Source organism: Podarcis raffonei, chromosome 6 (assembly GCF_027172205.1).
Source record: "Podarcis raffonei isolate rPodRaf1 chromosome 6, rPodRaf1.pri, whole genome shotgun sequence".
NCBI lineage: Eukaryota > Metazoa > Chordata > Lepidosauria > Squamata > Lacertidae > Podarcis > Podarcis raffonei.
In genome coordinates, this window is record NC_070607.1 from 92,715,521 (window position 1) to 92,728,432 (window position 12,912).

Genomic DNA, 12,912 nt, shown 5'->3' on the forward strand with positions numbered 1-12,912 from the left:
TAGGGAGCAGGCTAGCAGGCGGGGCCCATTAATTACATCACAGGAGCCTATACAACACGAAACACTGTTGCTGTATGTAGGTTTTATTTTGGAAATGTACATCCAGTTTTTTCCCCTTTAATTTTTTTTTATGCCCCCAAGAGAGTGGGACCCTAAGCTATAGCTTGTTTAGCTTATACGTAAATCCGGCACTGATGGTGGCTCACATAGGGATGAAAGTCCTCTTTTTCCTAGATGTTACTTGCTTGTGGCAATTGGGTTCTGCACTGTGCACCAGCACGAGGGTTATGGGCGATTTTTGTAATTGTTAGCGCTTGCATTTTTTTAAAAAAAGTACCAAATCCATGCTTGTGAACAGCAATGGAATACAATTCTCTCTCTCTCTATAAAGCGGACTGAACATGGAAGCACAATGCCAGACGCTGCTGCAGCTGCTAAAACCAATCCACTGGATTGCACTGTCTTGGAACAAAAACGTTGTAGGAATCCTATACAGTAGCACCTCGGCTTAGGTAACCCTCTGGTTATGTAATCTTCACGTTACGAAAGCTGCAAACCTGGAAGTATCGGACCGGGTTTCGCCGTGCGCATGTGCGCAGAACAGTGATCTTCGGGTTGCGGAAACCTTGGGATCCGCCCGGACCTACGGAACGGATCCCATTCGCAACCGGAGGTACCACTGTAATTTTCCACTTCTTCCGGCAGTTTGGGAATCTGCCGACATGTTTAATAATAATAATAGTAATAATAATTATAATAATAATATTCAAGGCCATGTTAGGGAGGAATGTGTGTACGTTGTCTGGGAGGAAGCGAGATCTGTTTTTCTCAGGCAAAGTGTTCCTCAAGTGGTATCAGAAGGAAACGTTTCAGAATTGACAGATGACTATTACATAAAGATGAAAGAGGATTTACTCTACTCGACTATTTTGAGGACAGGTTATAGCAATGTATAAAAGCCACAGCAGGAATTGGTAACTGAGCATGTGCAGGGAGAAGGGATGAAAGTATTTTGAAATGATAGTTGGAAAAAGTTATTTTATTGGAAGCAGCAAAGGAGGGAGGAAAATAGAGGGGGCATCGGGGGGAGTCAGCTTTTAAATTTGTATTAATTTGGTGACAATTTGTTAAACATTATGTAAAATCCATAAAAATAATTGGCATGCATATCTATCTATCTGTCTATCTATATATAATTTACACATTTTTTTAAAAACCCATCTACCTTCAACACAACAAATCTGAAAATAAATTGCAGCTTGATTTCATTGTGCCCAATCTAAGAAAAATGCACATTTATTTATAACATTATTTTATTCTGCCTTGACCTTCAAAATGTCCCCTTAGGTGCTTTGCAGAGTAAGAATTGTACAGTACAAAAACTTTAAAAGGAGATTAATTCTACAACATTATTAAGACTTCAATGAAGGAAAAGTGGCAATTTCAATAAGTTCCAGAACATAAGTCTTTTATATCTTTTGCAGTTCATAAAGTTTTTATTTCAGTGTACCTTTTATTATGTGGATATTTTTTTGGGGGGGGGGGAGAGGGGGCAAAGCACATTAGCGGGTGAATGAGCCAGTATCTGTTCGGAAGCAGAGATGATCTTGGTGTGAATTCTTCCTTTGTTTGATTTCAGCTGGGTTTCAAATGCAGATCCCCCCCAACCCCCCCCAAATTTCTACTTTTTGCATGCATATAAAATACAATTTAATTACATCTAACAAGTAACGAGGAATGAAACACGAGATGTTGTGTTGGCAGGGTTCAAGCCTGCTCCTGTTTCCTGTAAAGTGAAAGGCTGGCCAGTCCCATTTCTAAGTCTCTCCTGCCCCATTTCTGGTCAGATTTCTAATGGATTACACTTCCTGGAAAGGCATACTTAAAAATAAAAAGTACCCACAAGGGGTTCTGAGGGTTTTGCTGCCTTTAACCCAGACCCCACCCCATTTTTGTGGTGGATGGCAAGATGGAGCTCAACATCTTCTTAGCCTGTTATGCAGCTCCTTAGAGCTTTCAAAGTGTTTCCATTTTCCCACATCTTTACGGCAACCATGTAAGGCAGGAAGTCTTCCAGTATGCAATATTACCCGCATATTTCTGGGGGTGAGTGGGTGGGTCCAGGGCTGAAAATGTGTGTACCTTGCCCAAGTCTACTCACACGGTGAGATCGTGGCTGTGGTGAGATCTGAAACTAAGGCTCACAGCTAACGTTCTTAGTTACTGCACTGCAGCAAAGAGGTGAGCTTTCTGAATGGTCTTACCATTTATATATAAAATAATAATTTATATAAAAATAATAATTTATATAAAAATAATAATGTTGTTGCCCTGAGTTAAAAGTTGACTATAACTGTGTAGACATTCTGTTTCTACATTCTACTGGACACTTACTCATAAAGTGTCAGGTCAGTTATTTAGCCAAAGAAGAATACAAGGAATTCAGGGAGGGACATGATCTGGGTATGGCGGGAGCTGTAGGAGAGCATGGAAAAACAAGGTGTGGCGGAACAAACCATTTACTCAAGGTCACTTTGGGGCAGCGACGCGGACTTATAAAAAATATTGGGGGGGCCCGGGAAAGCTCATGAATAATAAATAAGCTCATGAATATGCAAATAAAGTGGCGCCGCCTCCTCGTGAGCGAATAGGGGAGAGCGTGCTGCGCCTATTAATCAGCTCCAAAGGAAATTGGGTGGAGCTTTTGCTCGGGAGGGAGGGCAGGAGGCATGCAGCCCGCCCCCCCTGTGCATTTTGGGCTGGGGGAGGGGCGGCGATGGCGCTCTGCTGGAGGGGCGCCGGAGATTATTGGGGGGGCGGAGCCCCCCCAAACGAATTTTTGAGGGGGCTCGGGCCCCCTCAAGCCCCATGGAGTCGGCGCCTATGCTTTGGGGCATCTCATGTGGCCTGAACACCCAGCACAAACACCTGTTGGGCACCTCCTGACTGCCAGTCCTCCTGGCCACAGGCTTATCTGGTGGCACCATACAAACCAGCCGCCATTTTGAACTTCCACAAATGCCCCATTGGCTTCCCAGATCCAGCTGCTGCCAATAAGCCTGAATCAGCGAGGAGATACTGATGTGGAACTGGCTCTACCGTTTCTGAAACCTGTAGCAAGCCATCCCTACTGAACAGCTGAGGGCTGTACTGGCTAGACTGGGATGGGTCCCATGCCACTGCTAGGCCAGAAATAGCTATGAAATCATTATCCAGCTACCACCAAAAGATCACTGGGAAGAGACAAATGTGTATGGGGAAGACAGGATGATCCAGGGACTCCTTGACATTACACTCTCCTCTGTGCATTTTTCAGGTCTCCCTATGGGTAATGGAGAGGGACGCGGGTGGCACTGTGGGTTAAACCGCAGAGCCTAGGACTTGCCGATCAGAAGGTCGGCAGTTCAAATCACCGCGACAGGGTGAGCTCCCATTGCTCGGTCCCTGCTCCTGCCAACCTAGCAGTTCGAAAGCACGTCTAAGTGCAAGTAGATAAATAGGTACTGCTCCAGTGGGAAGGTAAACGGCGTTTCCGTGCGCTGCTCTGGTTCGCCAGAAGCAGCTTAGTCCTGCTGGCCACAAGACCCGGAAGCTGTACGCCGGCTCCCTCAGCCAGTAAAGCGAGATGAGCGCCGCAACCCCAGAGTTGGCCACGACTGGACCTAATGGTCAGGGGTCCCTTTACCTTTAAGGGTAATGGCAGATGGGCATCCTTATTGATTTGCTACCTTGGCATTCAGAAACGACTGGTTTGCCACTGTGGTAAGCAAACTGGCCTCTTTAAGAAACCAACCTGGCAATTACAAGAGCTTGGTGAGTTTCCCCAAAGAAATGGGATACTTCCATTTCCATTGCATGCTATTGCATAATGAGCAGGTTCAATAAAGTCCCTCTTCTTAAGGGCTAAAGGTAAAGGGACCCCTGACCGTTAGGTCCAGTTGCGGACGACTCTGGGGTTGCGGCGCTCATCTCGCTTTACTGGCCGAGGGAGCCGGCGTACAGCTTCCGGGTCATATGGCCAGCATGACGAAGCCGCTTCTGGCGAACCAGAGCAGCGCACGGAAATGTCGTTTACCTTCCCGCCAGAGCAGTACCTATTTATCTACTTGCACGTTGACGTGCTTTCGAACTGCAAGGGACTGAGCAGGGACTGAGCAGGGAGCTCACCCTGTCGTGGGGATTCGAACTGCCAACCTTCTGATCGGCAAGCCCTAGGCTCTGTGGTTTAACCCACAGCGCCACCCACGTCCCCCTCTCAAGGGTTAGATGCGAGCAAAGTGCTGCCACTTTTGAGATTATGGCTCAGGAGTTCCTGAATGATGTGTTTCTGTTCCAGAGCTTCAGGCAGGGAGAATTCGCAACATTAACCTTAAGATTAATATAACCCAAATTAAAACCCAGTTTCTGTTTCTGCTCCTGCTCTCATAATCGCTAATTTTAGGTTTGAAGAAACACCACTCCAAACCTCCAGGTCACATTAATACTGATAAACATATAAGCATTGATACCTTTCTGTTACTAAGTGTTGAAAAACGTGCTTGTTTTCATTGTGTGTACATTACCGTTAGTATTTTTAAAAGGATAAATTGTTTAAAAGGATATTGTTTACCATCCACAATACTGGGGGGAATAAAAATGCCATATGAGGGAAGATTTACATCTGTTTTGTAAAAACCTGGGTCTTATTCACCCATTGCTGGCACGACTCTGAATGTTTTCATATTATTTATATCATGCTATACGTTTAGATATGTTATTCATTTTTTTAAAAATTGGGAGCTCCTAGTGCCCTCCCATCTAGGCACTGATGTGGTCCACATTTTCCTAGCGTCTCCAATACTGTAGGATTAGGTTTTGTCAGATAATTCACTGGATCCTTTTCCCTTGCTGTGCTAATATTTTATGTGCAGGGATATTTGTCTTTTTTTATACTAAAAATATGAGTGAGGATTCAAACTTGTGAATCTCCCACCTTTGGGTGGTGCAGTCCAGGAGAACAGCAAAAAACTCAGATCTTACGACCAAATTAGATGTGATGCTAAATGTGTGATTATCAATTACACCTGTCTTTAAGGAGAAAATTTGGTTACCAATGCAATAAATAACTGCTCACACCATTTCTGCAGAAAATTACGTGACTCATCAGTACTCAAGACACTGGTATTTATCTCAGTAATTTGTAAACTCTTTCACTACCCAGTTGGAGATTCTACATTTCCCCCATTCTCTGCTGTCCTCATTGAGATTAATATCATCTTTTCCCGTGAGACTGATGTCTCATAGGCCCTGGAGTGAATGGGATTCTGAGGAACAGATCATGGAGACAGAGTCAGCAGGAGACTCCAGAGTTTGAATTTTCAAGTTGAGTCTTAGGTTTTAAGGATCTTGCCAGTTTTGCAATGCTTGCAGATTGTGTATCTAACATTTTGCTTACAAAATATTTGACTAAGAGGACAAAAAAAAGTCAAAATGTAAATAGCCAATTCAACCCTGCCACAATTTTCTCAGAAGTATAATGTAATGATATGAGAATTACCATATTTTTCCATGTATTACCATATTTTTCCATGTATAAGACTAGGTTTCCGCCCTAAAAAAATAATGTCTAAAATTTTGTCCCCCAAAATAGGGGTTGTCTTATACATGGGGGCATCTTATAGACAGAAAAATATGGTATTTTTTTTCCTCCGGAAATTTGCTCAATATTCCAATTACAGCTACAATCAATTGTGGGAAGTACACAGGTTTTCCAGTTTCCATTTGGAAAACCCACACATTGAAATCTGGATTTCAGATTTCGAACTTCTTAGAGAACCCCACACTCACACAGGCACACAGACTCTCTTTCTGCCCCCCCCCCCTGTTTATCCACCGACTCAGCTCCATAACACTTGAGTGATGATGCTCAGCATAGGATGTTCCCAACAATTTGGGGCATTTCAGAAAAGCTGCTCCCAGCGTATAACATCACACTTTACAAGCAAGGAAACAAAGCAATAGGATTGGCGAAAGATTTTTCCTCCTACTATTGCATTAGAAAGGCTAGCTTGAGCATAGAGAGAAATAAGTAGGGGGTAATTATGCTTGTATAGTCGGTTTAATGAATGGTAAGATTCTGGTGCTTTAGTCGAGTGTCTCTGCCTTTCCTTCAATAATTGCACAGTTTCAGGAGGCTGTACGGAGTGGTCGCATCATCTCAACAATCAGGAATAATTGGAGCACAAAGTTTCTCTTTAAAGCTTTTGCTATGAAGTGTTTGGATTAAATAAGACCCTCCCATTATGAAACATCAACTTGGACATTTTTTTCTCTTGAAGAATTTCCCATATCCACCCATCCTGCAAAATCACCCCTTCCTTCTTGTTGTCCCACCCGCCCCCCATGTTACTGCAAGGCATCGCTGCCCAAGTAGGAAGACTCACGTAAGTAGCTCTTTCTTGATCTCCTTGGAAAGGAATTTGAGTTTGAAGTTGGTTAAGGTGATTTCCCCAGGATACTTCCTCTCTTCAAAGTTTTCTTCAGGTACTTCTTGGTCATCTACTTCGGAAGAGGCGAAGGAACGTACGGCAGCCTCTGACTGCAAGAAAGCAGCGAACGATGTGGGTGGGTTTGAAAGAAAACAGAGCTGTGCACAGAACTCTTTTGCTACCGGTTTGTAAAAACTGCAGAGGATTCTCTAATAGGTGCCCATCATCACATTCCTAGGTGGTCTCTGAGACCATGGCTAAAGGGGACAGCTTTCCAGTCAGAAACCCTTCAGGGTAAACGCTGGTTCTCTTCTACATTCACAATGAAAGCTGGAAAAGAGATTCCAGCCAGTGGATTTACAACTTCCCATAATCATTCCAGCCTGGGAAGTCAGATAGTACTGGACTGCCAATCCAGTGCCACTTTTAAGTAGAAAGACAAGGCGTGGACAGATTGGTTAATTTCACTTGCGTGGCGAGGCCCCGGGTCTGGCACTTTCCTTAGATAATAAACACACGGACAATGAATGTTTGGCATAGGCAAACTCCGGCCCTCCAGATGTTTTGAAACTACAATTCCCATCACCCCTGACCATTGGTCCTGTTAGCTAGGGATGATGAGAATTGTAGTTCCAAAACATCTGGAGGGCCGGAGTTTGCCTATGCCTGGTTTAGGTTAATGGGATAAAACAGGCCACAACTTTATTGGTTACAGATGTGAGCGATTTGGCTCAGGCATCGGGTGAAACTGGACTATATCCGGACTCTTATGAGGGAGTCTCATAAGGGTAAACCACCGGTAGGGGGAGCCCTGTGATATACATCAATTAAGAGCACCCCCGGGGTCCCCGATGAGGTCGTAGCATGGCCCTAACCCACGCCCAGGCTTTGGAAAGGATCCACACCCCAAATCCCTTTAACGAGATACCCTTTGACGCGTGGATCCAGAATTGGCCTCCACAGTCACTTACGAACTCATTGTTAAAACCGTGTTTATGGAAGACAATCTTACTCGGCTACAAGTGATCGCCAAAGAAGAAGAAGAAGAACAACCGCCACTCAAGCCCCAAAGGTTTGCCTCCAACACCCTCACACCTGCACCCAATCTCTAATGCCCTTAACAATATCGACCAGCAAAATACCATTTCTCATATCGGAAAAGTGAATGCCATCATTGCAAAACAAGGCCTCCTGGGCCACGCCCCCCCCCCAGCTAGGGGGTGTAATGCGGCCAGGAGCCCCTATGACGTGGGCGGCATCCCTCAACCCACAGCCGGGTAACTGGGAGGTCGCAGATGCCCTTCCGCAACACCGCCTCCCCAGAAGGGGAGCGGACTTCTCTCAGTTTTGTGTTTCCCCATTCTTAAATCCAGTTCTTCCCATTTCGGCGGCAGCATTATGCAGATTTTTTTTGTTTTCATTTAAAGCCCTCATGAAAATTCAGCAGCATGTTAATGAGAATTTCTCTTGATAAACACATTTTTGCATGCCGTTTTCACCAATAGATTCATTTCTGCGCTCAACACTTTAGCATAATATAAGCATTTATTATTATTTTTTTGAAACATTGCTTGTCTCACAAAATGTGGCTAAGTGCAAATTCTGAAGAGTAGCTGTGTTTCAGTTGACGTACTGTTTCGCCTTTGAATGTGAACTGGATCAAATTTCTTTCCTTCTCCCACCCATCCATTGTAAAGTCTCTGTCTTTGTTGACTTCCTCAGTGGAGAGTTTATGACGCTTTATGAAAGCCTGTGCTTGAGATGTGAAACTACTTTTGCCAGTAGGTGGCAGTAAACGGGGCCTTTTTTTGGCCTTGCCGTGTCATTAAGCCCAAGAAGAAGACTTCATCAGTCTGGGCAACTTGGCGCATGGGGAGAGACCATGTCATTCTTTACACTAGACCATTGGTCTGCAGCCAACCATTCAGTCTCCATCTTGTTGTCCTATAGCAGACATCCCCAAACACGACCTTCCAGATGTTTTGGGACTACAACTCCCATCATCCCTAGCTAACAGGACCAGTGGTCAGGGATGATGGGAATTGTAGTCCCAAAACATTCGGAGGGCTGAATTTGGGGATGCCTGTCCCACAGCAATCCTTGCTTCAAGATATCTGTCTGGCCCAAGTGCTTGTCAAACAAAATTAAAATAATAGAGTAAGATGATGAAGAGATAACAATTTCTTCCAAAGTGCTGAAAAAGTGGGGGTCTTCAGTGGTGCAAGCAGATGCAATGTTAATTTCAGTGAATTTCCCCAGCAGCTGTGTGCATGGCCCCCTTTCGTGATGAAGCCATGCAGTTTCTTTGGGTTGAGCCAAGGGACAAATACAGTGGCCGAGCTTTAATTTGAATCCTGTTCTTCTTTCTCCTACATCGCTGGAAGCAAAGTAAGGAAATAGGAATAACTGTAACGAGGAAGCCAGTCAGCAATGTGGTTCCTGGTGCAAGATAATTTACAGGCCACTGGCGTCCAGAATTTCATGTGCCTGTTGGAACTTCTTTTCACAACCTGCCCCCCAAACCATGCAATTAACTGATGAAATTTGGGGCACTGGGATGACTAGTAGTATAAACTGGCTTTCGAAGAGGGACGAGATAATCTAATCCAGCAAAATGTTAACGAAGAAGGAGCTTCTGTGAACAGATACTCTTGGCAGATTGGGAAATGTGTACATAGAATGGATACCTCAAGGACCACCTCCTTCCATATGAACTTACCCAGACCCTGAGATCATAACCCGAGGCCCTTCTGCATGTGCCTCCTCCTTGAGAGATCCGGAGGGTGGCAACACGAGAACGGGGCCTTCTCTGTAGTGGCTCCCCATCTATAGAATGCTTTCCCCAGGGAAGTTCACCTGGCGCCTTCATTATACACCTTTAGGCGCCAGACAAAAACGTGCCTTTTTAACCAGGCCTTTGGTTGATTTGATTGACATCCTATGCCATTTTAAAATGTGTTTTTTTGGGGGGGCGGGGTTTATTGGGTTGTTGTTTTTATTTTGATTATATATATTGTGGTTTTATTTTTTGATTTTGTTCTGTGAACAAACACCCTAAGGCCTCTGGGTATAGGGTGAAATATAAATTCAATAAATAAAAATAAAATAATGATGTAATTGAGGTGTGCATGTCCATTCACAATGAAATCCAGAAGGCATTGTGCATCCCCAACCACTGTCTTGGACTGTGCATACCTTATAAAATGAAACTTTCAGTTGGCCATGGAAAACAGGTCTCTCTCTGGCTACTAACCATTATGAAGAGATACCCAGTCTTGATTTTCAGGGAATGTTTAGCTTTGGTTACCAAACTCTAGGAACTTAAAATGAAGGATGGCTCTCACCATCATGCTCTGGTTAAGAATCTTTCTGGAGCAAATGGCTAGCCACTTCTGGAAGGGAGAGACCACTTGGATATAGCAGGAGTAGCCAACACTGTGCCCTCCAGAAGCTGCTGGACTCGTTTCCACCAGCCTCAGACAGCATAGCCATGTTAAATTTCTGTTATGCCACTGTGCAGTTTTTGGAGTCACAAGACTCTGTTTACATTCCAGTCTGCTGGACGTCTCACGGGAGACGGGAGACGGATGTTGATGTTACTGGTTTCCTGTTTCTTTGTTCGGTTGTTCACTGACTCTCACAGAGAGCAGATGCATATTCTTTTCTGTCCTGCGTAGTTAGAAATAAACTTAGCGATGTAGAATATATTTCGGCTCCTTTTACTGCTGTTTGGATACTCTGCGGAATGGGAACATTCCTGAAGCCTCATCAAAGGCTTAGGTCGTTAATCACCGTCGGAGGAGGAGAGCCTGATGGATTCTGAAGAACATCCGAGGAGGAGAGATATTTCAGCTCGGTCGAATGGAACCTCTGACAAGCCAATAGTCAGGGATGATGGGAGTTGCAACCCAACAGAATCTGGTAGGTGCAACGTTGTCTACCGTTGGCCAGAGGGCCAGATTTATCCCTCCGAGAGGCTGGAGGAATGCTGGTCCTCTCCTTCCCAGGGTGTGCTAACTTACACATTAGGGATAGTGGTGTTCTGTGCCATGGCGCCCGCCCATCAGGGGCACCCAGCAGCGGGAGTCTGACCAGGAACAGCTGCAAGGGCATGTTGGGCAGCGGTGGCTCTTTCTACGGCCAGCCACGCTCTCTGGCTTCCTGCCTGGGAGAAGAGGCAGTGGCGGCGGCGTGCAAAGCTATGTGGCGCCCTTCTCCCTCCTGCCTGCCCCGTGGCAGTAGCAGGAAGTGAGCCTCGAGCTGCCCAGCGCATGGGGCAGGGAGGATGGGGAAGGGGAGGGGCGCCTAGAACGTCACCCCCCACCCCTTCTGACAAGGAGAAAGGTGGAGGAGGGATTCATCCAGATTTGGGGCGGTGCGAGGGGAAAGCTGAGCGGGGGAACACTACCATTACGACTCAGTTCGGAGGTAAGGATGGACTTGAGAGCGTGCTCTCCATGCAGTTAGTGGTTAAAAACAAACAAACACCAACAAAAAGTCCTTTAAAGACTGGGGCGTGTTTTAAGGTCCTATTAGATTCTGCAGGGCTTACTCTCAGGTAAGTGGTCAGGGCTGCAGCTTTTGTGACGTAAGGTTTGGATTCTTTTTAGGTTCAGGATGTCACTGCTTTACACCCATATCCACCCCACCCCCACAATATTTGAAAATGTCAGCTTTGTACTTAAACACAGATTGGCCGGGAACTTCATTCTCTGTGACTTTATCAATTTATTTAAAGAACAACAAACTGGTGATTGCTTCAACTTTTTGATATGTGGTGATTTGAATCATGAGGATGAATTAGAAGAACTGCTGAGTCTTGAATAAGTCTTACTTTGGAATTGAGGACTTCATTAGATTTTCTTCTGCCTTTTCATTTTATTTTGTTCTAAGGGCTTGTTTAGAGAAAATGTGTAAGTGTGGTGTCAGCTCCCTAAAAAAAAAGGTCAACAATTTTGGGGTCCCCACCTTAAAAAAGCTTGACAACTCTGGGAAATGGAGGGCACTGGAGGGACTTAAGATGGCGCTGGCTGTGCCCTTGCCCCTGCGATTACTTACCTCTTCTGGCTCCTCTTCCCGCTGTCGATTTGGTTTGGTGTAGTCGATGGGCCCATCCCATTCATCTTGGCGGGACGTGTGGCTGGACTGGGGTGAGGTCATGGTGCTACTTGTGGCACTGGTGCTGTTTTGGCGTTGGGATATATCTGGGGATTTGATGCTGGGGCTACTGCTGCAGCTGCTGCTGCTGGGGAAGGCGCTGTCCCGTTTCCGGTGCTTGTTCATGCTTAAATCCAGAGTCCCGTTTTCATCCACTTCAATGTCCATTGACTGAAATGAAGGAAACAACAGCCTTGACGTTGCTTTCGCAATCACCTCCAGTTCCCTGTTCAGGGCCGTCTTACCCATAGAGGCTAGTGGTGCGGGGCGCCAGGGCGCCAAGTTCTGAAGGGCGCTGGGGAAGAGGCGGAGGTTGGATGTGGCGCCTCCAGGCATCAGCTTGCCACCCTCGTCCGCCTCCACCATGCCACACCGAAGCATCACCACACCTGGAGCCTCCATCTGCCATGGCCACCACAGCACGAAGCGGCCAGCTGAGCTGGGAGGTGCTGCGGCCAGCTGGGAGGTGCTCCCCGCCAGAGGAGCTGCCCTCCAGCTGCTGCCCGCCTCCTCCAGCCCCGCTGGCAGTTCCGCCCTCCCTAAAAAACTCTGGGAAACGGGGTGTGGGGTGTGTCACCGGACAGAGCTTTGCACCACGGTGCCGGATATGCTTAAGACGGCCCTGACCCTGTTGTCCCGACACCATAATGCGGTGTGCCTCATCTGTCTGTCTATGCCACAGTGGACTGCTTGGGTTCTGATTTGTGGACGGTGACTGCATTAGATACAGATTTGGTCCCTTTTGACTGCTATGGCTACTTCAGTGAAACCCACACAATTGCCTGCAGGAGAGTTCATGGCTGGAAGCGACCTCATAACTCAACAGGGGCTGAGTGCAAACACCACTTGTATGGATAGGTTCCTCCTGGTGGGGCATATGCCTGAGACAGCCATGATTTGCACAATCACAATACTTCCTTTGTAAATGCAAATCACAAAAGATAAATGCATAAACCCAACATGGCAATGCCAGTTCAAAGGAGGTTTCCATGTGAATTTGGCACAAGGGGTGTGTTATTCCAGGAAATATTTTTCTAGTGGAAATTTGAACAGGTTAACTCCTGAATTAGTTTTCTACAAGCATACATTTTATTTTGTATTGGCATGATGCTGACAAAGCAAGTCTTATCTACCTATAATTTCTTGGTCCAAAGGGCATAACTGACTTTGGCATTTAAAGTTGAGCAAGCCATAGAAATATTTTGAACCCTCCAACTTCCTGCTGCCTCACTTCAATGTCCTTTATAAAGGTCACAGCAGCATACAAATTAAAGTTGACTGAAAGCTT

The 12,912-nt window shown here is 45.7% G+C and overlaps 1 protein-coding gene across 1 annotated transcript in view; it reads right to left on the reverse strand.

The window, feature by feature from the left end:
• The window catches only part of MYT1 (myelin transcription factor 1), a 175,328-nt gene that overhangs the window by 43,365 nt on the left and 119,051 nt on the right, over positions 1 to 12,912 (reverse strand). The window contains exons 13-14 of the mRNA XM_053391721.1: positions 11,526 to 11,795; positions 6,423 to 6,577 (exon numbers count right to left, since the gene is read on the reverse strand). Of these exons, the coding sequence (XP_053247696.1) occupies positions 6,423 to 6,577; positions 11,526 to 11,795 (425 nt within the window). The remainder of the gene's footprint in view (positions 1 to 6,422; positions 6,578 to 11,525; positions 11,796 to 12,912) is intronic.